General features: G+C 40.8%; 1 gene segment (V, D, J or C); it reads left to right on the top strand.

The window, feature by feature from the left end:
* Positions 1–345: 345 nt before the first annotated feature.
* On the top strand, positions 346–10,584 carry LOC135513652 (T-cell receptor gamma chain C region C7.5-like). The segment is given in 5 exon segments: positions 346–822; positions 909–1,238; positions 7,948–8,253; positions 8,595–8,669; positions 9,411–10,584. Coding segments are annotated over 5 exon segments (885 nt in total).
* The last annotated feature ends 15,769 nt before the right edge of the window (positions 10,585–26,353 follow it).

Below are 26,353 nucleotides of genomic sequence, written 5' to 3'. Positions count from 1 at the left end.
AAGTAGAGATAATATAATTGGAACATAGCCCTTGTCAACAACCACAGGAAGTGACATCAGATTGGAGGAGCAGTTCGTGACAGTGTTTCACCCTCACATCATCTCTGCTCCCACTAAACACAATTATCTTCAGGTTCAAAAGAAGACATCTCAGAATCATCATAGAAATGTCTCTATGCTCTGTGGTCATTCTTTACTCACTTTGTTGAAGTACTGTATATTTTCTTCTTACAATGCACCCTAGTCGTGGAGCAACTGGAAATGACTGGCAGAAAATAGTGTCTCTGTCTGAATTTAAGTCTATGATTGATGCATAGATTGTGGACAAATGTAATAGCTTTTAAGTTTTGCTAATATATTTTTGTCTTAGTGTGTTGTTGTTGTCAATTGTCATTGCAGTGTCAGTGGCAGGGCAGAAATTGGACCAGGAGATATCATGGATTAGGACAGAGCGAGAGGCTGTCTCCTTCAGCTGCAAAGACAATGATCAGTGTACAACGTATGTCTACTGGTACCAGAAGAAGGAGGGAGAACATTTTACCTTGATTCTTGAGCTGCGGAAGAATCAAGCTGTGAATTAATGAAAAAGAAAGTGTTTTGCACCACAGGAAGTCAGAGGATCTGTTTGAGACGACACACTCCAACTGGTTTTTCACCTCTCATCTTCATAATCAACTATATGATCCAAACCATACTTCAGTAAAGATCTGTTGAATCAGTCTCATGTTCAGTGTTATAACATGTAGCTTTTTATTTCCCCAATTCTTAAGCACATATTCCCTGAAATGGACTGTGGTATAATAATATTCTCTCTTTTTCTGGGTAAGTGGTTGATCAAACCTGTATCCATATATTTGTATGGAGTAACTGTACTGTGAATTTTTTAGTGATCCACTTCTGTTTTACAGTGGCTGCTTCAGGACAACGGCTGCAAAAGGACTCGATATCAAAGACTAGGAGAGAGAAACAGAGTGTCTCCTTCGACTGCAAAGTTACTGGTCGGTGTGGTAACCTGGTCCACTGGTATCAGAAGAGAGAGGGTGAACCATTTACTTGGATTCTATACTATAATTCTGGTGACAATTCTGACAGCCGTGCTACCACTCATCCTCAGAGAGCAGATTTCTCCGTTTGGAGGGAGTTTGACTCCAGTAATCTTATGATCAAGTTTGTTAAAGTGTCCCATTCTGCCACCTACTATTGTGCCTGCTGGGTCTCGGGAACCCACAGTGAGAACTGATCCACACAGCCTGTACAAAAACTCTGTGGTTTTAATCAAGCTTTGTATTCATGAAAAGGTTTCTATACCACAGTAAGTGACATAATAAGAGGTGAGAGTGTAGTGTCTTCTTCAAAACCAAAGTGAAATGCAATTATAAAAGGAATTGTAAATAAATAAACAAGATGTCTTGCCAATGAGCAAACAGTGTCTAAACTGGATCTTCTTGATGTGTCCTGTATATGTATATTGTGTGCAGAGGTTGGACAGAGGTTTGTGTGCTTTTTAGGTATATATGGGTATAATGGTCAGAATAACGCATTAACAAAAGTTTTCAGATCTTTTGCTATGAGACTCAAAATTGAGCTCAGGTGCATCCAGGTTTCAATTGATTTGCTTCCAGGTTTAAATTCACTTGATTGGACATGATATGGAAAGGCACACCCCTGTCTATATAAGATCCCACAGTTGACAGTGCATGTCAGAGCAAAGAACTAAGCCTTGAGGTAGGCGTCATTGTCCATAGAGCTCTGAGACAGGATTGTGTTGAGGCACAGATCTGTGGAAGGGCACCAAAAATTGTCTGCAGCATTGAACGTCCCTAAGAACACAGTGGCCTTCATCATTCTATCGTTACATTATTTATATCCATGCGGACGCCTATGTTTTGAAACCATTGGATTCAGTTTTCCATTCAGCAATACGTTTTATTACTGGGGGAAGTTGTAGAACTCCTCATTATATTCTTTACAAACATGTGGGATGGACCTCTCGGTCTGTAGGAAGAGAGCTGCACAACCTTTTAATGATTTACAATGCCGTTTTGCAACCCTTTGGTCTCCACATAATTGAGAAAATCTGCTTTTAGTTTTTTTGCTCCTTGTGTAAAACAAAATGCAGAATTCCTTGCAATTAGATATTCTGGTGCCTTTCAGGCAAATAAAATGATTGATTGGAGACTTTTACGTTACAGAATGCGATTGCTTTTCTTAAATATATTTAATGTTGTGTATTATGTGTTTTATTATAGTGTTTTGTAGGGCTGTTGTGTTTATAGGGCTCTCATGTAAAATAGTTTTACCTCAGTGTGACTCCTTGTTTAAATAAAGGTTAATTCAATTCTTAAATGGAAGAAGTTTGGAGCCATCAAGTCAATGTCCTTGAGTGGCCCAGCAAGAGCCCGGACTTGAACCCGATCGAACATCTCTGGAGAGACCTGAAATTAGCTGTGTAACGACGCTCCCCATCCAACTTCACAGTGCTTGAGAGGATCTGTAAAGAAGTAACTCACCAAATACAGGTGTGTCAAGCTTGTAGAATCATACCCAAGAGGAATCTAGGCTGTAATCGCTGCCAAAGCTGCTTCAACAAAGTACTGACTAAAGGGTCTGAATACCTGGGTAAATGTGAAATTTTTAAAAACAATTTCAAAAATGTCTAAACTTGTTTTCGCTTTGTCATTATGGGGTATTGTGTGTAGATTGATGAGGGGAAAAAACTATTTATTTAATCTTAGAATAAGAATGTAACATAACAAATCTGAAAAAGTCAAGGGGTCTGAATACACTGTATACATCTGTTGCTCACAGATACCTTTTAAAACTCTGGAGGTGCGTGGATCAGTAAACCAGTCAGTATCTGATGTGACACATCTCCTTCGCATAGAGTTGATCAGGCTGTTAATTGTGGCTGTGGAATGTTTTCCTACTCCTCTTGAATGGTTGTGTCAAGCTCCTGGATATTGGAGGAACTGGAACACGCGGTCATACAGGTCCTTCCAGAGCATCCCACACATCCTCAATGGGTGACATATCTGGTGAGTATGCAGGCCATGGAATAACTGGGACATTTTCAGCTTCCAGAAATTGGTTACAGATCATTGCTTAAACATGGGGTGGTTAGTGCGTTGGGCCAGTAGCCAAAAAGTTGCTGGATCGAATCCGTGAGCTGACAAGGTAAAAATCTGTCTTCCCTGGAAGGATGTTATTGTAAATAAGAATGTGTTTTTAACTGACTTGCTTAGTTTAAAAAAAGGTTATATTGAGAAAAAACATGAGGTGATGGTGGTGGATGAATGGCACGACAATGGGCATCAGGATCTCGTCACGGTATCTCTGTGCATTTAAATTGCCATCGATAAATGCAATTATTTTGGCTGTCTGTAGCTTACGCCTGCCCATAAAATAATCTCAGCACCACCGTGGGACACTCTGCTCACAACTTTGACATCAGAAAACAGCTCGCCCACAGAACACCATACACTCTCTCTTCCATCTGCCCGGTACAGTTGAATCTGTGATTCGTCCGTGAAGTTGAATCTCTTCTCCAGCCTGCCAGTGCCCATAGAAGGTCAGCATTTGCCCACTGAAGTCAGTTTCGACACCGACCTGCAGTCAGGTCATGACCCTGGTGAGGACAATGATCACGCAGATGAGATTCCCTGAGTTTCTGACAGGTTTTGCAGAAATGATTCTCTTGTGAAAACCCACAGTTTCATCAGCTGTCCGGGTGGCTGGTCTCAGATGATCCTGCAGGTGAAAAAGCCAGATGTGGAAGTTCTGGGCTGGTGTGGTTACATGTAGTTTGTGTGGCTCAGTTGGTAGAGCATGTTGCTTGCAATGCCAGGGTTGTGAGTATGAGTCCCACGGGGGACAAGTACAGACCTAGACTTGTGGACATCCGGTACCGCTTACTGTGCGGTAGCAGAGAGAACAGTCTATGACTAGGGTGCTGGAGTCTTTGAAACATTTTAGGGCCTTCCTCTGACACCACCTGGTATAGAAGTCATGGATGGCAGGAGGCTTGGCCACAGTGATGTACAAGGCCGTACGCAGTACCCTTTGTAGTGCCTTGCGGTCAGAGGCCAAGCAGTTGACATACCAGGCAGGGATGCAACCGGTCAGGATAATCTCAATGGTGCAGCGGTAGAACCTTCTGAGGATCTGAGGACCCATGCCAAATATTTTCTCCCGAGGGGAAATAGGTTTTGTCATGCCCTCTTCACTTGGTGTGCTTGGACCATGTTAGTTTGATGGTGATGTGGACACCATGGAACTTGGTCTGCTTGGTCCTCTTTTTCCTGTAGTCCACAATCTACTCCTTTGTATTGATCACGTTGAGGGAGAGGTTGTTGTCCTGGCACCACACGTCCAAGTCTCTGACCTCTTCCCTATAGGCTGCCTCGTCGTTGTCGGTGATGAGGCCTACCACTGTTGTTCCATAGGCAAACTTAATGATTGTGTTGGAGTTGTACCTGGCCTTGCAGTCATGAGTGAACAGGGAGAACAGGAGGGGGCTGAGCACTCACCCCTGAGGGGCCCCTGTGTTGAGGATAAGTGTGGTGGATGTGTTACCTACCCTTACCACCTCGGGGCGGACTGTCAGGAAGTTCAGGATCCAGTTGCAGAGGGAGGTGTTTATAGTCCCAGGGTCCTTAGCTTATTGATAAGCTTTGAGGGCACTATGGTGTTGAATGCTGAGCTGTAGTCAATGAATAGCATTCTCACATTGGTGTTCCTTTTGTCCAGATGGGAAAGGGCAGTGTGGAGTGCAATAGAGAGATTGCATCATTTGTGGATTTGTTAGGGCAGTATGCAAATTGAAATTGGTCTAGGGTTTCTGGGATGATGGTGTTGATGTGAGCTGTTACGAATCCCTTTTGGCCCGACAGTCTAGGGGGGGATGGTAATGAGACCCGTAACATAACTCATGCAAATTATAATTGTGACAAAGTAAAAGTGAGAACAAAATAACCAGGACAACTGAAATCTACCGTCAAACTCAAGGTTTATTTGAAAACACACGGCAATGGGGGGAGCAGGAAAAGGGGCTGAGCTGCACCCAAGGAAAGAAACAATAAGTATTCAAAAAGAAACTAAGCTAGACTAGCCTAGCCTACTTTAACAACAGCTAACTAACCAAAAATACAGTGGGTGGTCCGCCCAGTTCTAACTAGTGTATTTAACAAAGTCTACCTACGGGTAGTGTATGCCCATTGGCGACTTGTCTTGGTTTCTCCTTTTCCCACCAGCAATCAAACACAAACACCATAACCAAAACAATACTCACAGGTGAAGACAAAGTGCTATGGAGGTGCTCAAACAAAAGAGAGGTTAATACACAACGAGAGAGTGAAACACAGAGACCTACAGACATGGCATTTACAGAGAGAGATTGAGCTCCAGAGCAAACAACTGACAGTGTTTTTAAACCAAGGGAAAGGAACTGTGATTGGGTAGGAAACAGGAGGAGGTGTGTCTTCTGATTGATGATTGATTGTTGACTGATTGGGGAGTGATGATTTTCTCCTGTGAGGGGAGAAGGAGAGAAAACACACACACAGGATACACAGACAGGATACTGGTATCCGTAACATGAGCCATGACCAGCCTTTCAAATAACTTTATGGCTACAGATGTGAGTGCTACAGGTCGGTAGTAATTTAAACAAGTTACCTTAGTGTTCTTGGGCACAGTCACTATGGTGGTCTGCTTTAACTTCTTGAGTGGAGGCGGCAGGATTTTTGTTTTTTGGCTACAAAAACATACCCATTTGAAACTGCATATTTCTCAGGCACAGAAACTAAAATATGCATAAAATTGTCAGATTAGGATAGAAAACACTCTAAAGTTTCCAAAACTGTCTGTGGGTATAACAGAACTGATATTGCAGGCAAAAACCTGAGCAAAATCAAACCAGGAAGTGGTGTTTTTCCTGGAAGCTCTCTGTTCCATTGGATGCCTTGCCTCCATTTAAAGGGATATCAACCAGATTCCTTTTCCGATGGCTTTCTCAAGGTGTCAACAGTCTTTAGACATAGTTTCAGGCTTTTATTTAGAAAAATGAGCGAGAAAGATAACTTCGCGTCAGCGGATAGCTGGGTGTTCGCAGAGTTTTGCTAGCGCAACCGAGTGGGTCAGCCATTGTCTTACTCTCCTGTTGAAAAAGCGACAGTCCCGGTTGATATATTATCAATTATATATTTTAAAAACACCTCAGGATTGATTATAAAAAACGTTTGACATGTTTCTGTAGACATTACGGATACTATTTGGAATTTTCGTCTGCTGTGTCATGACCGCTCGAGCCTGTGGATTTCTGAACATAACGCGCCAAACAAATGGAGGTATTTTGGATATAAAAATCATCTTTATGGAGCAAAAGGAACATTTATTGTGTAACTGGGAGTCTCGTGAGTGCAAACATCCGAAGATCATCAAAGCTAAGCGATTTAATCTATTGCTTTTCTGACTTTTGTGACCAATCTACTTGGCTGCTGGTGTTTGTGATATTTTGTCTACTGAGAGAGATGTTCTTACATAAATGCTTGTTATGCTTTCGCCGAAAAACTGTATTGAAATCTGACACGCCAGGTGGATTAACAACAAGCTAAATTGTGTTTTGTGATTTCATGAAAATTAAATATTTTTAGTAATTTAGTAATTTAATTTGAATTTGGCGCGCTGCAATTCAGCGGGTGTTGATGAAAATAATCCCTCTAAAGGGATGAGTGCGGCAGCTTACCGATCGCTGCAGCTGTACACAGCCCATCTGTAAATAGCCCATCCAACCAACTACCTACCTCATCCCCATATGTGTTTTTGTTTTTCGGCTCTTTTGCACACCAGTATTTCTACTTGCACATCCTCCTCTGCACATATATCACTCCAATGTTAATTGTGAAATTGTAAATACTTTGCCACTATGGCCTATTTATTGTCTTACCCCCTTACTTCATTTGCACACACTGTATACAGATTTTTCTATTGTGTTATTGACTCTACGTTTGTTTATTCCATGTGTAACTCTGTGTTGTTGTTTTTGTCACACTGCTTTGCTTTATCTTGGCCAGGTTGCAGCTGTAAATGAGAACTTGTTCTCAACTGGCCTACCTGGTTAAATAAAAAAATAATAATAATAGATAGATCTGTAAAAAAAATAAAGCTCAAGAGTTATGCTTAGATATGCAGAGAAACATTTAAATATTTTGGATTAACAATTAAAAATGCTAAATTATCAAATTTAAAGATGGGGGCGACAAACTACCTCAGGAAAAACCCACCAACCCCCCACCACCCCCAATATCCACCCCTCCAGGCTATCCTCACAGTGCAGACTACTTTTTGAGAAGGGGATTTTCACTGTGAAGGCTCGAATTTGGCTCTGGCACGAAACTTTATGTGACAGGTAAGATATCCGTTCCTCTGATTTTCAAAAGGGAAACAAAGCAGTAGTCCTTAATAATTCATATTTAATCTATAGCTCTATTCACTATCCAAAATCATTTCGAAAACATCTGCAGTATTGCTCTGCAAATATGCACTATTCATGATTAATCCATGTTAGGACAAAAATATGAAGTATTTGTTATTTGTCTGTACAATAGATCATTCTGATTTTCAAGGAAGCCATATGAACATTTTACAGTATATTGCATGTCCCTACTCATAGAGATATACACCCTCAGTTAAATTAATGATATAAATGTAAAGTAATTTGACATAGAGCAAAAATGTTGAACTGTTTACTTAAATAAGAGTCTTACGTTATGATATTGAAAGTTATGATTTACATTGAAATAAGATATTCCATAAAGGATAGTTGTTATGAAGAAAAATGTAATTAATTGTTCACTTGAATATAGACAGTACAGCTGAATATAAAACAAATGGTGTGGGACATCACGATTCATCTTGTCTGTAAATGTTATTATTTCTCTTGAAAATCAGACGGCATTCAACGAAAACCCAAAGTGACGCTGTACTCAGCGTCCAACTCTGAGTCTAATGAGAAGACCACCCTGCTATGTCTGGCTAGAGACATGTTTCCAGACTTGGTCAAGATCTCATGGAAGATTGAGGATGCAAACAGCGGAAGAACGGAGGTGCCCAAAGCAGTGGGGGAACAGCTGGAGCAGAGGGAGGAAGAACAGACGACCAGTATGATCATCATTGATAAAGAGAATACGTACAGGAACAAATACATCTGTTCTGTGGAGCATGAATTGGGTGCTCAACATTTTGACATCCCAAAAGGTAAAGCCAGTCATTGAAATAGTTTTACATTAGTATGTAGGCCTATTATGTTTTTCATGCACCATTATTCATTTATTATTTATGTACTATATTTATATGAGTAGGTTATCATGGATTCAACCATGTATAACTGGCATAGGCCTATTAAAAACTACATAAAAATGTGACACACAATTGGCCATTGCATAGGAATGTTGTTGTGTAGTTAGTTTTGCAAGTTAAAACAAAACACCTTAATTAGCGTAACAATTATCCCTGACAGTAGCCTACATAATATTCTGAAAGCATATTCTTTAATATGTTCTTTTTCCACCTCATTCTCGAAAAAAAAACAACTGAAGATACTCCAACCACCATGTCTGCACCAGCGTTCAGAAATGACACGCAGGAGTCACTGACTCTGCAGTGTACCGAAGGTAAAATTCATGTATATTTCATGCAGGGTTGGGGTCAATTCCAAACAAAAAGAAGAAAAGAAGGGAAAAAATAAAAATATGAGGGGTTGGATAAATGAACAGATTTAGACAGGTATTAAATCCGATTGAGCTTTGTAGCCATTCCACCTTCTGAGGAACGCGCTTTGAAGCCATTCCACCTTCTGAGGAACGCGCTTTGTAGCCATTCCACCCTCTGAGGAACGCATTCACTTTACATGCTGTTTATGGCCGCTCAATTTTAAATTACCTTCAATTAAGGGCGCTTTCACATATGCTCTTATGATCCGGATCCAGGAGCGTTTAGTAGCCTACCATGATCCGCGCTATAAAGCATGTGTGAGACACAAATTAACCCGGGCTGAAACGAATCCTAGACCAGCGTAAGTAGTGGGTCCAAGATCCAGGACCAGAGTACCAGGAATTGTGACTTGGCAGAGCGAGTCGAATGGAACTTTTTTACCTGTTGCACTCTCCAAGGTCATGTAAAATGTTCATATTGTTAAAATTTCCTAATTAGTGTATAGCCGACAAAACGCGATCGGATAGATAATCTGATCTTGGTTTATAGGCAAAGTGCCCCTTAAAGACACTTGTTTGCCGACATGCTATCCACGGTAAATGTAGCATATGTCGGCTTAATAAGAACATGTGTTTTTAAACGGCAATGCCTGCAACCTGCATTCAAATTGAATCCCAGCCTTAATCTTTTCTCTTCCCCAGATTCCTTCCAGTCAACGTGCAGTCTGAACCTGGCCTCTGTGGTTTACACAGTGATGATAGTGAAGAGCATGGTGTACTGCTGTGGGCTCTCTCTCCTGCTGCACAACAGGATCCTGGGAAGAGGACCCAGCACCTGAAGACCTATATGAGGAAAATCATTTATGTGCTTTTTTACATTGATACAATGTTGTTGTTGTTGTTGTTGTTTTTTTACATTGATACAGCTTACATGACATTTTCCTTGCCTAACACTGCCTGCTCAAATTAACGAAGTTGCTCAAAATAACCATATTATTTCAGAAGAGGATGCCTTTGTGAACAAAATGTTGCAACAACAATTTATCTGTAAATGATTGTAAAATACATTTTTACAGTTCCGTGCTGTTTTCGGTGAATAAAGTTTACTTAAAACCCCAAAAATATTGCATCTCTTTACTATAAGATCATCTATTCATATTTGGGAAAATGTTATTTAATTGAATCTCATCAGAAGCGGAACAATAAGATTGTAAGTTCACCAATGATCTGTTTTCAACTTGTTTGCTTCAATGTGCATGTTCCCGACGCAGATGTTGAGCCTAGACTTAATAGTGGTGGGATAATATGGTTCATGTTTCTTTGGTGTTCTAAGGACATGTGAAACGATAGTTACTGGAAACAAGACATAGCTAGCTGCTGAACCACAGCTCGAGTGTGTGAAGAGATGGTTATCCAAAGCTGCTGGATGATTCACTTGGCCTTGATCTGTTTTTACCTCTAGTAGTGGGTTCACAGCTCTTGCCATCAAATTGAAGAATATGACAGCGATGGCAGATGAGTCCGTAATGGTAGTTTATGGTTCTTGCATTTGTAGAATTATAGATCTATGGCAAAACAAACTTTTTACACTTTTGTTTATGTGTACATTTTACCTTGAAACAATCAAATTAAATTAAATCAAGGTTGGAGAGTTTAATTTGTTTTTAACATATATATTTTGCAAGGAAATGAACATTGTTATCAAGAGAAGTATTTTCCATGTTATTGTCATGTTATTACCATTTATTCTGTGCTTCAATGTAAAGTGCTACCGAAATGTCTTATTAATTGTTTTCTTTTCTCTACATCGAAACCATGAAATAACACATATGGAATCATGTAGTAACCAAAAAAAGTGTTAAATAAATATATTTGATTTGAGATTCTTCAAAGTAGCCACCCATTGAATTGATGAATTCATTGCACGCACTTGGCATTCTCTCAACCAGCTTCATGAGGTAGTCACCTGGAATGCATTACAGTTAACAGGTGTGCCATGTTAAAAGTTAATTTGTGGAATTTCTTTCCTTAATGCATTCGAGCCAATCAGTTGTTTTGTGACAAGGTAGGGGTGATATACAGAAGATTGCCTTTTTGGTAAAAGACAAATCCATATTATGGCTAGAACATCTCCAATAAGCAAAGAGAAATGACAGTCCATCGTTACTTAAGAGAAAGGGGGATACCTAGTCATTTGTACAACTCAAATGTGTCTTCCGCAACACTCTAACCTATAAGACATGAAGGTCAGTCAATACAGTTTCTTCAAGTGTAGTCGCAAAAACCATTAAGCGAAACTGTCTCTCGTGAGGACCGCCACAGGAAAGGAAGACACAGAATTAACCCTGCTGCAGAGGATCAGTTCATTAGAGTTAACTGCACCTCAGATTGCTGCCCAAATAAATGCTTCAGTAACAGACATATCTCAACATCAACTGTTCAGAGGCGACTGCGTGAATCAGGCATTCATGGTCGAATCATATTAAACACTATTGTTGCACACAGAGTGAGTCCATGTAACTTATTATGTGACTTGTTAAGCACATTTTTACTCCTGAACTTATTTATAATTCATTTTAAATTCAGGCTGTAACACAACAAAATGTGGAAAAAGTCAAGGGGTCTGAATACTTCCCAAAGGCACTGAATATTGTGCGTTTTGAAACCTTTCATCATCCTCATTACTTGCATTAAATGCCTCCCTCAAGTGTCACTAAATGTAGAGTGGTCCAAAATGATTGGCACCCTGGATGAGGGGGCGACAGGTAGCCTAGTGGTTAGAGCATTGGGTCAGTAACCGGGGAGAGACTATATGGACACCCCTGGCCTGCAAAGCTATGATTTATGTCATGCAGCCAAGTGAACATATCACACAGGGTTGTGACAGCTAAGGAGTGTCGGTATTTTTGCATTGCTGTGTGATCGATTTTATACCTGTCAGCAATAGGTGTGGCTGAAATAGCCAAATCAACTAATTTGAAGGGGTGTCCACATAATTTTGTATATATATATATGTGTGTGTGTGTAGTTTTAACCTTTATTTACAATGACGGCCTAGGAACAGTGGATTAACTGCCTTGTTCAGGAGCAGAACAACAGATGTCAGCTCGGGGGTTTGATCAAGCTACCTTTCAGGTTACTGTCCCAACGCTCTAACCACTAGGCTACCTGTCGCCCCACAGTATACGTATAAACAAGGATAGGTACCTCCCCAGCAGCTAATGAAAATATTATTCTACTTCACAGCAGCTTCAAGAAGATAGTTAGCCTACTAAAATAGTCTGAGCTTCATGCATCTTACCCGACAGCATGAGATTGGTGCCTGAAACTGATCATTGTAATCTACAGTAGGCATAAACCATTACTGTAAAGAAATACAGCATGTTAGAATTATTTTTACAGGAGGCAATCTACAGCCTTGATTCTGTAAAACACATGTATGGTATTATACTGTGCACTACAGTGTTTTACTGTTGAAATTGCAGAAAAGTATTCAATACATAAAATAAATGGCTAAAATCCCAGCCTATAAACTTTTATTTTCTCCAGATTCATTCCAGTCCATGTGCAATCTGAACCTGGCCTCTCTGGTTTACACAGTGATGATAGTGAAGAGCATGGTGTACTGCTGTGGGCTCTCTCTCCTGCTGCACAACAGGATCCTGTGAAGAGGACCCAGCACCTGAAGACCTATATGAGGAAGTACACCCAGCACAAGTGGACACATTAATTGAAAGGAAAAACCCCAAGTATTGTGATAGTTGTAAGTGGGCTGGTAATAACAAGGATTTTACATCCCATTGAGGTCGAACATTTTTTAATTTTATTTTTTATTTGTCGTACTTTATCTTAAGATGCTAAAGTAATGTGAGCCATATCTTTCCTTGTCTTCCATTAACTTCAACTGCCAATTATGAAATTAATTGCAGAACTTTTAATTGTGTATATTGTGTTTCCTTAAAATTGTGTCTCCTTAAAATGTACAATCACATTTTACTTTTGATGATTGTGGGAGCTACTTGCTGCAGACACTTGAAAGAAGGTTAAGTTAAGGTTTCTGAAAAATAGGTAGAGCAAATATTGAAGGTAGATCCTTATCATAGCGGTACATTATTTTCACTAAATCCGTCGTTGATTTACACCAAAATATTTAAAAAATATGAATGTGACCTATAGCTTATTAAATATGTAGTCTCATTATTTCTAAATATGGATCATTATCCAAAATAATATTTAGTAAATTGTCATGTGTGTAATGAAGTGTAATTTATTTCAAGAAATTTTAGTTCGTTTTCTAACATAGTATTTAATACCTTAATTCAATTATTTTATTAATTTACAATGAATAATTGAAAATCCAGATGTTATTTTTGTTTTAATGAACTAAATGCTGAGTGTTTATTGAGCAGACGAATAAGTGAAATCATTAATTTGTGCTTTTTACATTGATAGTGTTTTTCCTTACGTAACACAGCCTATGCAGTGTGCAAAGTTTCTCAAAATAACAAAATCCTTTCAGTATCGGTTTAATAATCGCTGTATTCGTGAAAGAAATGTTACAGCAAACTTGGTTCTGCAAAGTAGCCTATTGTAAATGTTGTACTGAAAATCGGTTTAATAATCGCTGCATTCGTGAAAGAAATGTTACAGCAAACTTGGTTCTGCAAAGTAGCCTATTGTAAATGTTGTACTGTTCCGGGCTGTTTTTGAGGAAACTGTCACCATAATATAACATAAAGGCTATATACGTTGTATTTATTTTCTATAAAATAATCTATTGTTATTTGTGAAAATTGTATTTTATTGAATCGGAACAAGATCATAAGATCCCCCTTTCTCTGTTTTTAAGCTGTTTGCTTCCATTTGTGTTTCGAAGCAGGTGTTGAGCCTACTCACCCAATAGCAGTGCGAAAATGTGGTTAATATGTTTCTTTGGTTTTCTAATGAAAGGTGAAACGTAGTTACTGGAAACAAGACATAGCTGCATAACCGCAGCTCGATCGTGTGATGAGTTGTTGGTTATTCAAAGGGTGATGGATGTGACATTTTTTTGTGGGTTCATTTTGACATTTGCATTTGAGTCATTTAGCAGATGTTTTTATCCAGAACGACTTACAGGAGCAATTGGAGTTAAGTGCCTTGCTCAAGGGCGAATCTATCGATTTTTCACCTAGGGGTGTGTTCGTAAATTCGCTCTGGCTATCTACTCCGATTTCAGAGCATTCTCGTCTGAGTGTGCCAGAGCGCTGAAAAACTGATGCATTTACAAACGCTCAACACATGTTGAATATGGCCGGAGTCGGTAAAGGTCGAAAAAAAATGTATTTAAATTGTTGCCAGCAGCATAGTTGCAGTGGATAACATGAACACAGCCTAACCAGCTTTGCTCGGGCGAGGACAATGGTCAGAGAGGTGTTCTCTCATTTGTATTTGGAAGTAGCTAGCTAGCAAGCTAGCCAACGTTAGCCAGTTAACTTGGGTGCTTGACTGCCATTGTGTGGTCAGGACGCTCGGTTCAACTCTAATCCTCGGACAGAGCGTCTGAACGCCCCGAGAGCGAAACGCGCTGAATTTACGAAACCCAGTGCGCACACAGAGGGAATTTACGAAGGCACCCCTAGTCGGCTCGTGGACATGAATAAGTGACATTTCGGTTACTGGCGCAACACTCTTTTATTTAATAAAATCAGATGTTATTTGTCACATGCGCCGAATACAAGTGTAGACTTTACCGTAGCGTTAAATGCTTATTTTCCAGCCCTTTCCCAACAACGCAGTTCAAAAGTAACACAATTAGCAAATAGATAAAAAGCAAATAGCAGCATTTAGGCCTAAGGGGTAACCAACAAGGAGGCTATAGCTAGGTTCCCTGGTAAATAATGAATAACCTGGAAGGTATATTTCACGCCATGCTAACAGAGTGGAATTAACCTGCCACAGAGTTGCTTTATTTTCCAGAGAACGCATAAAGCCCCGAGTTCATCATCATTTTCATATCATGGCTGTAATGTACACATTTGCCGGTAAGAAATGTGTTTAAAATCCACTGAAATAGCTAGAAAGTTTAATAGATAGCTACAGTAGTTACCTTGGTAACCAAACAGACGTGCTAGTTTAGCTAACCAAACGTTTATGAAAATCCAATTCAAGAATTACAATGTTTTCAATACATTTTATTTAATTATATTAAAATACAAAAAATTAACATCTTTAATACTATAATTAACAGAAATTAATGATACAATTTTCACTTTCATCCCAAAAACGAAATACAAAGACGAGTAATGACAAACTAATAAAAAGCTAGATAGCCTGCACGGTATTGCTTCACTGAATTAATTAAGCAAGCAATGTAATTATTGATCATGCACATAGGTTTTCCACTGTGAAAATTAACTTGGTGCCGTGAACAGTGAACCTTATTCATTTACTCTATTGAAATTGAGAAGAGAATGCTCTCTTTCGTGGGTATGAAACAACAAGGCCGGATTTCAATCTGGTTAACTTTGTCGTCTACAGGATTGACAGTTAACTACATGCAGCAGGATGTTTTTTCTCACACATCAACACTTGCTAATGGTGATGATGGTTGTGGCATTTATGTTGTTTGATCAGTGAGAGATACAAGTTTCCAGTAAAGCAGGCAACCTATTCTAATCTTCAACATGAGTATCTTGGTAGGCTATCTTTTCCCAATGCCTTTGAATTATTGATTATTATGTAAACATGCTCTGACAATCTCCAATTCAACCTCTGATGCTACTTTACAAAGCATAGTAGTATGGTCCCGTGTAGCTCAGTTGGTTTTGGGTTTGATTCCCAAGGGGGACCAGTAAACTATTAACCGCTAGGCTACATGCCACCATATTTCTTTCAAATCAGTGAAGGGAAGTTCACATGTTGGGAGGAAGGACAGATATGTAGATAATACAATTGGAATATAGCCCTTGTCAACAACAACAGGAAGTGGCATCAGATTGGAGGAGCAGTTAGAAACCACAAGGCCCAAGTGACAGGGTTTCACCTCACATCTTCGTCTTTGCACCAACTGAACATAAGTATCTTCAGGTTCAATAGAGGACACATCAGAATCATCATAGAAATGTCTCTCGGCTCTGTTGTCATTCTTTACTCACTTTATTTAACTAAGTGCGTACCAAACAATATTTTTTTCTGAACAATGCACCCTGGTCATTGATGCAAAGTTTGTGGTCACATAAATTATTGTAATTTCTGCTAATATATTTTAATCTCAGTGTTTTGTAGATTAGTTTTTGTTGTTGTATTCTCCTGCAGAATCTTGTCAGATCACAAAAGGTGACGTGTGGCTTGAAGCAATGCGTGAGGGTTCTATTTAAAGGTCAGTGGCCATGCTGACAGCATTCCCCAACCCAAAAGCAATTACATTATGCCCACAACCCCTACCCAACCCCTTCCCGTTTTTCAACTGGTCATTCAGTACATCACCGTTTCCATTCAATTGAACTCGTATTTTTAGATTTTCCCAATTCTTAACAACATAATCACGGAAAATGGACTGTCATATAATCATATCACATCAACTGCAGGACATACACATTATTATATGGTGTGTATTGTTTCCCTCCTTATAATTAAAATTAATATTACATTTTACTTAAGGACTTATGTACACATTATTTGACATTATTATAACATTATTATTATTATATATTTTTCAGGTAGATCAATTCTGATTTAATTTTAGACTGTTTTGTGAAAGTTGTCCTGCAAACTATGTCATAGTTAAATTATTTTCACAAAATCTGTATTTGATTTCTACAAATATATACAGTATATTATATATATATATATATATATATATATATATATATATATATATATATATATATATATATATACAGTGTGGAGAACAAGTATTTGATACACTGCCGATTTTGCAGGTTTTCCTACTTACAAAGCATGTAGAGGTCTGTAATTTTTTTAATCATAGGTACACTTCAACTGCGAGAGACGGAATCTAAAACAATAATCCAGAAAATCACATTCAATGATTTTTAAGTAATTAATTTGCATTTTATTGCATGACATAAGTATTTGATCACCTACCAACCAGTAAGAATTCCGGCTCTCACAGACCTGTTAGATTTACTTTAAGAAGCCCTCCTGTTCTCCACTCATTACCTGTATTAACTGCACCTGTTTGAACTTGTTACCTGTATAAAAGACACCTCAATCAAACAGACTCCAACCTCTCCACAATGGTCAAGACCAGGGAGCTGTGTAAGGACATCAGGGATAAAATTGTAGGCCTGCACAAGGCTGGGATGGGCTACAGGACAATAGGCAAGCAGCTTGGTGAGAAGGCAACAACTGTTGGCGCAATTATTCGAAAATGGAAGAAGTTCAAGATGACAGTCAAACACCCTCGGTCTGGGGCTCCATACAAGATCTCACCTCGTGGGGCATCAATGATCATGATGAAGATGAGGGATCTGTCCAGAACTACACGTCAGGACCTGGTCAATGACCTGAACAGAGCTGGATCCACAGTCTCAAAGAAAACCATTAGTAACACACTACGCCGTCATGGATTTAAATCCTGCAGCGCACGCAAGGTCCCCCTGCTCAAGCCAGCGCATGTCCAGGCCCGTCTGAAGTTTGCCAGTGACCATCTGGATGATCCAGAGGAGGAATGGGAGAAGGTCATGTGGTCTGATGAGACAAAAATAGAGCTTTTTGGTCTAAACTCCACTCACCGTGTTTGGAGGTAGAAGAAGGTAGAAGAAGGAGTACAACCCCAAGAACACCATCCCAACCATGAAGCATGGAGGTGGAAACATCATTCTTTGGGGATGCTTTTCTGCAAAGGGGGCAGGACGACTGCACCATATTGAGGGGAGGATGGATGGGGCCATGTATCGCAAGATCTTGGTCAGCAACCTCCTTCCCTCAGTAAGAGCATTGAAGATGGGTCGTGGCTGGGTCTTCCAGCATGACAACGACCCGAAACACCCGAAACACACAGCCAGGGCAACGAAGGAGTGGCTCCGTAAGAAGCATCTCAAGGTCCTGGAGGGACCTAGCCAGTCTCCAGACCTCAAAGCAAATTGAATCAAATCAAATCAAATCAATAGAAAATCTTTGGAGGGAGCTCAAAGTCCGTATTGCCCAGCGACAGCCCCGAAACCTGAAGGATCTGGAGAAGATCTGTATGGAGGAGTGGGCCAAAATCCCTGCTGCACCTGTTCAAGAACTACAGGAAATATATGATCTCTGTAATTGCAAACAAAGGTTTCTGTACCCAATATTAAGTTTGGCTTTTCTGATGTATCATATACTTATGTCATGCAATAAAATGCAAATTAATTACTTAAAGATTATACAATGTGATTTTCTGGATTTTTGTTTTAGATTCCGTCTCTCACAGTTGAAGTGTAACTATGATAAAAATTACAGACCTCTATATGCTTGGTAAGTAGGAAAACCTGCAAAATCGGCAGTGTATCAAATACTTGTTCTCCCCACTGTAAATATTTAGATTACTTAAATATTTCATTGGTAAATATGTAGGCCCTTGAGTTCTAAGTATGTATCATTATCCAATATAATATTTTGTAACTTGTCATATTTTCTAATGTAGTATTTCATACCTTAATTCAATTAAGTCGGTGTGGCTCAGTCGGTAGAGCATGGCGCTTGCAACGCCAAGCGTCGTGGGTTCGATTCCCGCTGGGGCCACCCATATGTAAAAGTAGTGGCCCCAGCCGACTTGTAAGTCGCTTTGGACAAAAGCGTCTGCTAAATGGGATATTATATATTATATAATTATTTCATTCATTCACCATGAATACCTAATCATCCAGCTTTTATTTTTGCTTTAAATAACTAAATGCTGAATGCTTATTGAGCAGGTATATTTGTCTATGAGGGAAATCATCTATTTGTGCTTTTTTACATTGATACAATGCTGTCGTTGTTGTTTTACATTGATAGGGATTGTATGAAGAGTGACATTTTCCTTGCGTAACACAGACTGCTCAAAATAATTAAGTTTCCCAAAGTAACCATGTCCTTTCAGATGGGGATGGATTTAATAATAGCTGCCTTTGTGAAAGAAAAGTTACAACACAAATGGTCCTGCAAAGCATTGGTGCTGTTTTGGATTAGAAAAATGTCACCATAGAAGATAAAGGCTACTTGAAACCATCAAAACATTTGATTTCTTTACTATAAGATAGTTTATTCTTAGTTGTGTAATGTGTATTTTATTGAATCATTTCAAAGTTGTGATGACACAGAGGAAATGGCTTGTTGAGCAAGAGCAGTGGCAGCCAGGGAAAGTGTTGGGGGAAAAATGTGGTGACATCTTGTGGTTTTAATTTGAATTACAGGCAGGGGGCAGTTACCCCAAGGGGCTAATTAACCTCTAGTACCCTACTTCCCAAAGAAGGCCCTTTAACCCTAGGATGCATAGTAAACATGGCACCCCAAGAATGCATATGCCGGGCCAAAATGACCCGATAATGTAATACCTGTGTTTTATTAATATGGGTCTAAAATATCCATTTAAAATATCCATTTCAATGATAACATATTATGAAAATTCATAACCGCTATTACAATCCTCTTCTGGCCCTGGCTGCTCTGAGTGGTGTTGGCAGGGTTCTCTTTCATCACCCCACGTCTTTCCATTTACCTCAGTTCTTCTGTGGAGATGGAATAACCTTCCAGAAGGACAACCATCTCTGCAGCAATCCAACAATCAGGCCTTTATGGTAGACTGGCCAGACAGAAGCCACTCCTCAGTGAAAGGCACATGCCAGGCCGCTTGGAGTTTGACAAAAGGCACCTAAAGGACTCTCAGTGTCACGTTCTGACCTTAGTTCCTTTGTTTTGTCTTTATGTTACGTGTGTGCGTTTTAGGTAGAGGTGGATTTATTTTCTTAACTTGGCACCCTGTGTTTTTTGGGTTGTCACGTTGTTGTCTGCACCCTGTATTGTTGGGCTTATCATTTTGTGTGCTGAAGTAAAGAGGACTTTTCCTCAGTGGAACTCTCTGTGTCTGATTCCTTCACCCACCTAGTCCCGCGTGACAGAATCCCGCACCAACAAAGGACCAAGCAGCGTGGTAAAGGACAGCAGCAGCAGCGGCGAAAAACACAGGACTCCTGGACATGGGAGGAGATTCTGGACGGCAAGGGACCATGGGCACAGCCTGGTGAATATCGCCGCTGAGCTGGAGGCAGCGAAAGCCAAGAGGCAGTGGTATGAGGAGGCAGCACGGCAGCGCGGCTGGAAGCCCTTTTTTGTTGGTCTTATCAATTTGTGCCAAAGTAAAGATCACTTTTCCCCAGTGGAAATCTCTGCGTCTGATTCCTTCAACCACCTTGTCCAGCATGACACTCAGACCATGACAAACAAGATTTTCTGATAAATCAATCAAATGTATTTATAAAGCCCTTCTTACATCAGCCGATGTCACAAAGTGCTGTACAGATACCAAGCCTAAAACCCCAAACAGCAAGCAATGCAGGTGTAGAAGCACGGTGGCTAGGAAAAACTCCCTAGAAAGGCCAGAACCTAAGAAGAAACCTAGAGAGGATCCAGGCGATGAGGGGTGGCCAGTCCTCTTCTGGCTGTGCCGGGTGGAGATTATAACAGAACATGGCCAAGATGTTCAAATGTTCATAGATGATCAGCAGGGTCAAATAATAATAATCACAGTGGTTGTCGAGGGTGCAACAGGTCAGCACCTCAGGAATAAATGTCAGTTGGCTTTTCATAGCCTATCATTCAGAGTATCTCTACCGCTCCTGTGTCTCTAGAGGGTTGAAAACAGCAGGTCTGGGACAGGTAGCACATCCGGTGAACAGGCCAGGGTTCCATAGCCGCAGGCAAAACAGTTGAAACTGGAGCAGCAGCACGACAGGTGGACTGGGGAGCAAGGAGTCATCAGGCCAGGTAGTCCTGAGGCATGGTCCTAGGGCTCAAGTCCTCCGAGAGACAGAAAGAAAGAAAGAAAAGAGAGAAAAAGTGAATTAGAGAGAGCATACTTACATTCACACAGGACACAGGATAAAACAGGAGAAATACTCCAGATATAACAGTCTGACCCTAGCCCCCCGACACATAAACTACTGCAGCATAATTACTGGAGGCTGAGACAGGAGGGGTTGGGAGACACCGTGGACCCGTCCGACAAAACTGGTCTGATGAAACCAAGATTAAACTCTTTGGACAGAATCCCAAGTGTCACGTCTGGAGGAAAGCTGCTCATCCACTGTGAGCAGTCGATGGGGATAAACCTTCCTCTACACAGTTTGCTAGGAAAAGGTCCCACACATACCGGAAGGCTGCCTGGTGGTCCATTGCCTCTCAGAACACTCTGGTCCACTTGTCATCCAGACTCAGGTAGCGACGGATATCCTCATATCTTCCGACCGACATGGAGGCCTTAAACATTGGATTCTGCAGTGGATCCAAATATAGCTCACCTCTTCACCATTCCGTCGAGGAGGGCTAAACCAATAAAGACCTTTGGTTCCGCTTTGTTGACCTCTCTCCACTCTGTCCCCTTTGCTGTATCTATTCTCCATCCTTCTAAATTTGTACACTTTAGGACCTCCTCAATGATGTTGTCACTAATGAACAGCTCCCAGGCAACTTTTGGTGACAAATGTTGACCCTGGCACAGACCCTGGGCAGGCTCCTCAGGATGTTATGGCTTCTGGTCCTGCCTTTAGTGGGGGGAGGGGGTGTTCACTCCAGTAAGACCCATTTTTACTCAGTCTATTTCACTGGTTTTCATCTGTAGAATCATCTAGGACAGCTGGACTACCAGGTGCATCCACAATGCCAACTTCAACCACAGTCACATATTCTGTGTCATCTGAATTGGATACTTCAGATTCTGAGTCAGAGGCACCAATGGCTTCCTCATCCAACATCTGTAAAACCATTATGGTTGTATATCTGGCAACATTCTTATGAGCCTCCTTTTGAAACTATTTTTACTCAATGACTGAAAAAGGAGAAATGAAAACGGTGATTAATGAACATTAAAAACAAGATATTTAATAAACATTTGATGAATTACTTGGATTTTATTGTTGTAGCTAAAATAAATGCAGTGAATTCCACACAAAATACAAATGGGTCATACTTGACCCACATATGAAAACTTGGGGTAGTGATGCAAAAACTCATTTTGACCAGGCATATGCATCCGTGGGTTAACAATATATGCTAATGTAAATTTGATTAAAATAACATAAAAGCGAATCGTAACATATATATAATACTATCATTACCAGAAATTAATCATATGCCTACAATTTTCACTTTCATCCAAAAACCAAAATACAAAGAAGAGTAAAACCAATAACAAGAGATTTGAGGTGACCCTAAGCATACTAAGCCTTTCTAATTGACCTGGCCGGGATATCCTGGAATGACATTGACCTCATCCCGTCAGAAGATGATGCCTGGCTATTCTTTAAAAGTGCCTTCCTCACCATCTTAAATAAGCATGCCCCATTCAAAAAATGTAGATCTAGGAATAGATATAGTCCTTGGTTCACTCCAGACCTGTCTGCCCTTGACCAGCACTAAAACATCCTGTGGCGTTCTGCATTAGCATCGAATAGCCCCCGTGATATGCAACTTTTCAGGGAAGTTAGGAACAAATATACACAGGCAGTTAGGAAAGCTAAGGCTAGCTTTTACAAACAGAAATTTGTATCCTGTAGTACTAACTCAAAAAAGTTCTGGGACACAGTAAGGTCGATGAGTAATATGAGCACCTCCTCCCAGCTGCCCACTGCTCTGAGGCTAGGAAACACTGTCACCACCGATAAATTGACTATAATTGAGAATTTCAATAAGCATTTCTCTACGGCTGGCCATGCTTTCCACCTGGCTACCCCTACCCCAGTCAAATGCCCGGCACCCTCCACAGCAATCCGCCAAAGCCCCCACCATTTCTCCTTCACCCAAATCCAGATAGCTGATGTTCTGAAAGTGCTGCAAAATCTGGACCCCTACAAATCAGCCGGGCAACAAAAATTTTGGCAACCCCTATTACTAGCCTGTTCAACCTCTCTTTCGTATTGTCTGAGATTCCCAAAGATTGGAAAGCTGCCGCGGTCATCCCCCTCTTCAAAGGGGGTGACACTCTAGACCCAAACTGCTACAGAGCTATATCTATCCGACCTTGTCTTTCTATGGTCTTCGAAAGCCAAGTTAACAAACAGATTACTGACCATTTCGAATCCCACCGTACCTTCTCTGTTATGCAATCTGGTTTCAGAGTTGGTCATGGGCGCACCTCAGCCACACTCAAGGTTCTCAAGGTCTCAAGGACATCATAACCGCCATCGATCAGAGACATTACTGTGCAGTATTCATCGACCTGGCCAAGGCTTTCGACTATGTCAATCACCACATTCTTATTGGCAGACTCGATAGCCTTGGTTTCTCAACTGATTGCCTCGCCTGGTTTACCAACTACTTCTCAGACAGAGTTCAGTGTGTCCAGACCTCTGGCACTCTCTATGGGGGTGCCACATGGTTCAATCCTCAGGCCAACTCTCTTCTCTGTATACAGCAATGATGTTGCTCTTGCTGCTGGTGATTCTCTGATACACCTCTATGCAGACGACACCATTCTGTATACTTCTGGCCCCTCTTTGGACACTGTGTTAACGAACCTCCAGACGAGCTTCAATGCCATACAACTCTCCTCCCGTGGCCTCAAACTGAAATCATGGTTATACTGATTGACAATCAGATTTTCCAATTTAACAATGGATATGCTGTTGGTAGTCACTGTAGGACGTCCACATTCATCCGTAGCAGTACAGGGGTTAAGTGGACCATTGACCACATCCTTCTCTGCCTTCTGACATGGAGATCTCTCTTTTCCTTTTTCTTTTTTCCATATGTAGATTGGTGGGGTGCCTTCCATTACAGCTTAGGCAGGTCATTCATTTCTTGCAGTCTCTGCTCATGTGCTCCTGCAGCAATCTCTTAGCCTCAGTAAAGCCCCTTCGCGCATCCATATGAAGACAGCTTCTGACCAGATCCCTAGGCTGACCAGAAGTGAATTGCTCGAGGTAGTAGAGCGTGTCCTCCCTGCTACTTGTTTTGGCTTCTATGCCATGCTCAAATGCCTGCATGAAGGACTTGTAATCCAAAGGATTACCCTCAAAGATTACCCTCAAGGATTACCCTCAAGGATTACCCCCTAGCTGTATGTGTGCTTGTTGTACTATGAGCAGGTCAGATATCTCATTCTGTCTTTGCATGACAGTGATTGGGTTGTCATGGTTAACATGGCTTAGTTGACAAGGCCATTGTTGATTGAACCTTTGTGCTGGTAGGGGTGAACCTCTTCCTATTGCTGGTTTCAAACTGGACTCTGGTAATATTGATGGTAAGTCTAAGGCCCTTTGCAGTGGGGAGAAAGCAATAACTTTATGAAATCCATAGGTGATGTTACAGGTGTCAGTTCATCTTCCATAAGTACACTGGGATTTTCCTTCAAAATCGTACAAACTTTCTAATTTGGGAAAATGAAATTGTTCCTTATAATTCCTCTAATTATAATAATTTACAAGTGAAATAAATAAAGAGTATAGTGTGCAGTAAGTTCAATGTCCAAAAACTATACTGCTCCACTGCGTAACCGAGACTCCTCCTCATAGGCCCGAATTCCCCCCTCAAATAAAATGTCCTCCTCCCGTAGCCACCACACCGGCCACAAAGGGGTATTCATCTCCAATAATGGTCAACGTGAGTACTATGGGGCGGTAAACATTTAGGCAGGTAACCTTCGCTTTCTTGGGCACAGGGACTATGGTGGTCTGCTTGAAACATGTAGGTATTACAGATTTGGTCAGGGAGAGGTTGAAAATGTCAGTGAAGACACTTGTTAGTTGGTCTGCGCTTTCTTTGAGTACACATCCTGGTAATTCGTCTGGCCCCGCGGCTTTGTGAATGTTGACCTGTTTAAAGGTCTTGCTCACATTGGCTACGGAGAACATGATCACACAGTTGTCTGGAACAGCTGGTGCTCTCATGCATGCTTCAGTGCTGCTTGCCTCGAAGTGAGCATAAAATGCATTTATCTCGTCTGGTAGGCTCGCGTCCCTGGGCAGCTCGCGGCTGAGTTGCCTTTTGTAGTCCATAATAGTTTGCAAGCCCTGCCATATGCGACGAATATCAGAGCCAGTGTGGTAGGATTCAATCTTAGTCCTTTATTGACGCTTTGCCTGTTTGCTGGTTCATCTGAGGGTATAGCAGGATGTCTTATAAATGTCCTTATTAGCGTCCCGCTCCTTGAAAGTGGCAGCTCCAGCCTTTAGCTCTGTGTAGAAAATGCCTGTAATCCATGGCTTCTGGTTGGGATGTGTACGTACAGTCACTGTGGGGATGACGTCGTCGATGCACTTATTGATGAAGCCGGTGACATAGGTGGTATACTCCTCACTGCCATTGGATGAATCCCGGAACATATTCCAGTCTCTGCTAGCAAAATAGTCCTGTAGCGTAGCATCTGCATTATCTGACCACTTACGTGGTCATTGGTAATTCATGCTTTAGTTTTTGCTTGTAAGCAGGAATCAGGAGGATAGAGTTATGGTCAGATTTGCCAAATGGAGTGTGAGGGAGAGCTTTGTACGCTTCTCTGTGTGTAGAGCAAAGGTGGTCTAGAGTTCTTTTTCCTGTGGTTGCACATGTGACGTGCTGGTAGAAATTTGGTAAAATGGATTTAAGTTTCTCTGCATTAAAATCCCCGGCCACTAGGAGCACCGCTTATGGATGAGCATTTTCTTGTTTGCTCATGGCCTTATACAGCTGGTTCAGTGCGGTCTTAGTGCCAGCATCGGATTGTGGTAGTAAATAGAAGGCTGCAAATTATATAGATGAGAACTCTCTTGGTAGATACGGTGGTCTACAGCTTATCATGAGGCACTCTACCTCAGGTGAGCAATACCTCGAGACTTCTTTAATATTAAACATCGCACAGCAGCTGTTATTAACAAATAGACACACAACCACACCCCTCGTCTTACCAGACATAGCTGCTCTGTCCTGCTGATGAATGGAAAACCCAGCCAGCTCTTTATTTTCCTTGTCGTCGTTCAGCCACGACTCAGTGAAACATAAAATATTACAGTTTATAACGTCCCGTTAGTAGGATAGTCTTAATCATAGATAATCCAGTTTATTTTTCAATGATTATACATTGGCCAATAGTACTGGTGGTAGTGGTGCTTTACAAACTCGCCTACGAATTCTCACAAGGCACCCGTACCTCCAGACAGACACGTTTTCTCTGTCTTTTCTTCACATAAATGATGGGGATTTGGGCCTGGTCATTGAAAAAGCAGTATTTCCTTTTTGTTGGACTCATTAAAGAAAATGTATGTAGCGTATATAGCTGTATATGTATATTCTGTATATAGCGCAGTTAAAAACACATAAATAAGGAAGTGTCTAACTATTCTCCATGGTTGTTCCTCTTGCCTATTCTTTGAATGTGGAAGGATGTCACGCCTTGGTCATTGTATTTTGTGTTTTCGTTATATATTTGGTCAGGCCAGGGTGTGACATGGGTTTATATATTGTATTTTCGTATTGGGGTTTGTAGTATTTGGGAT

Source organism: Oncorhynchus masou, chromosome 25 (assembly GCF_036934945.1).
Source record: "Oncorhynchus masou masou isolate Uvic2021 chromosome 25, UVic_Omas_1.1, whole genome shotgun sequence".
Classification (NCBI taxonomy): Eukaryota; Metazoa; Chordata; class Actinopteri; order Salmoniformes; family Salmonidae; genus Oncorhynchus; species Oncorhynchus masou.
This window is presented reverse-complemented; position numbering and strand designations above follow the sequence as displayed.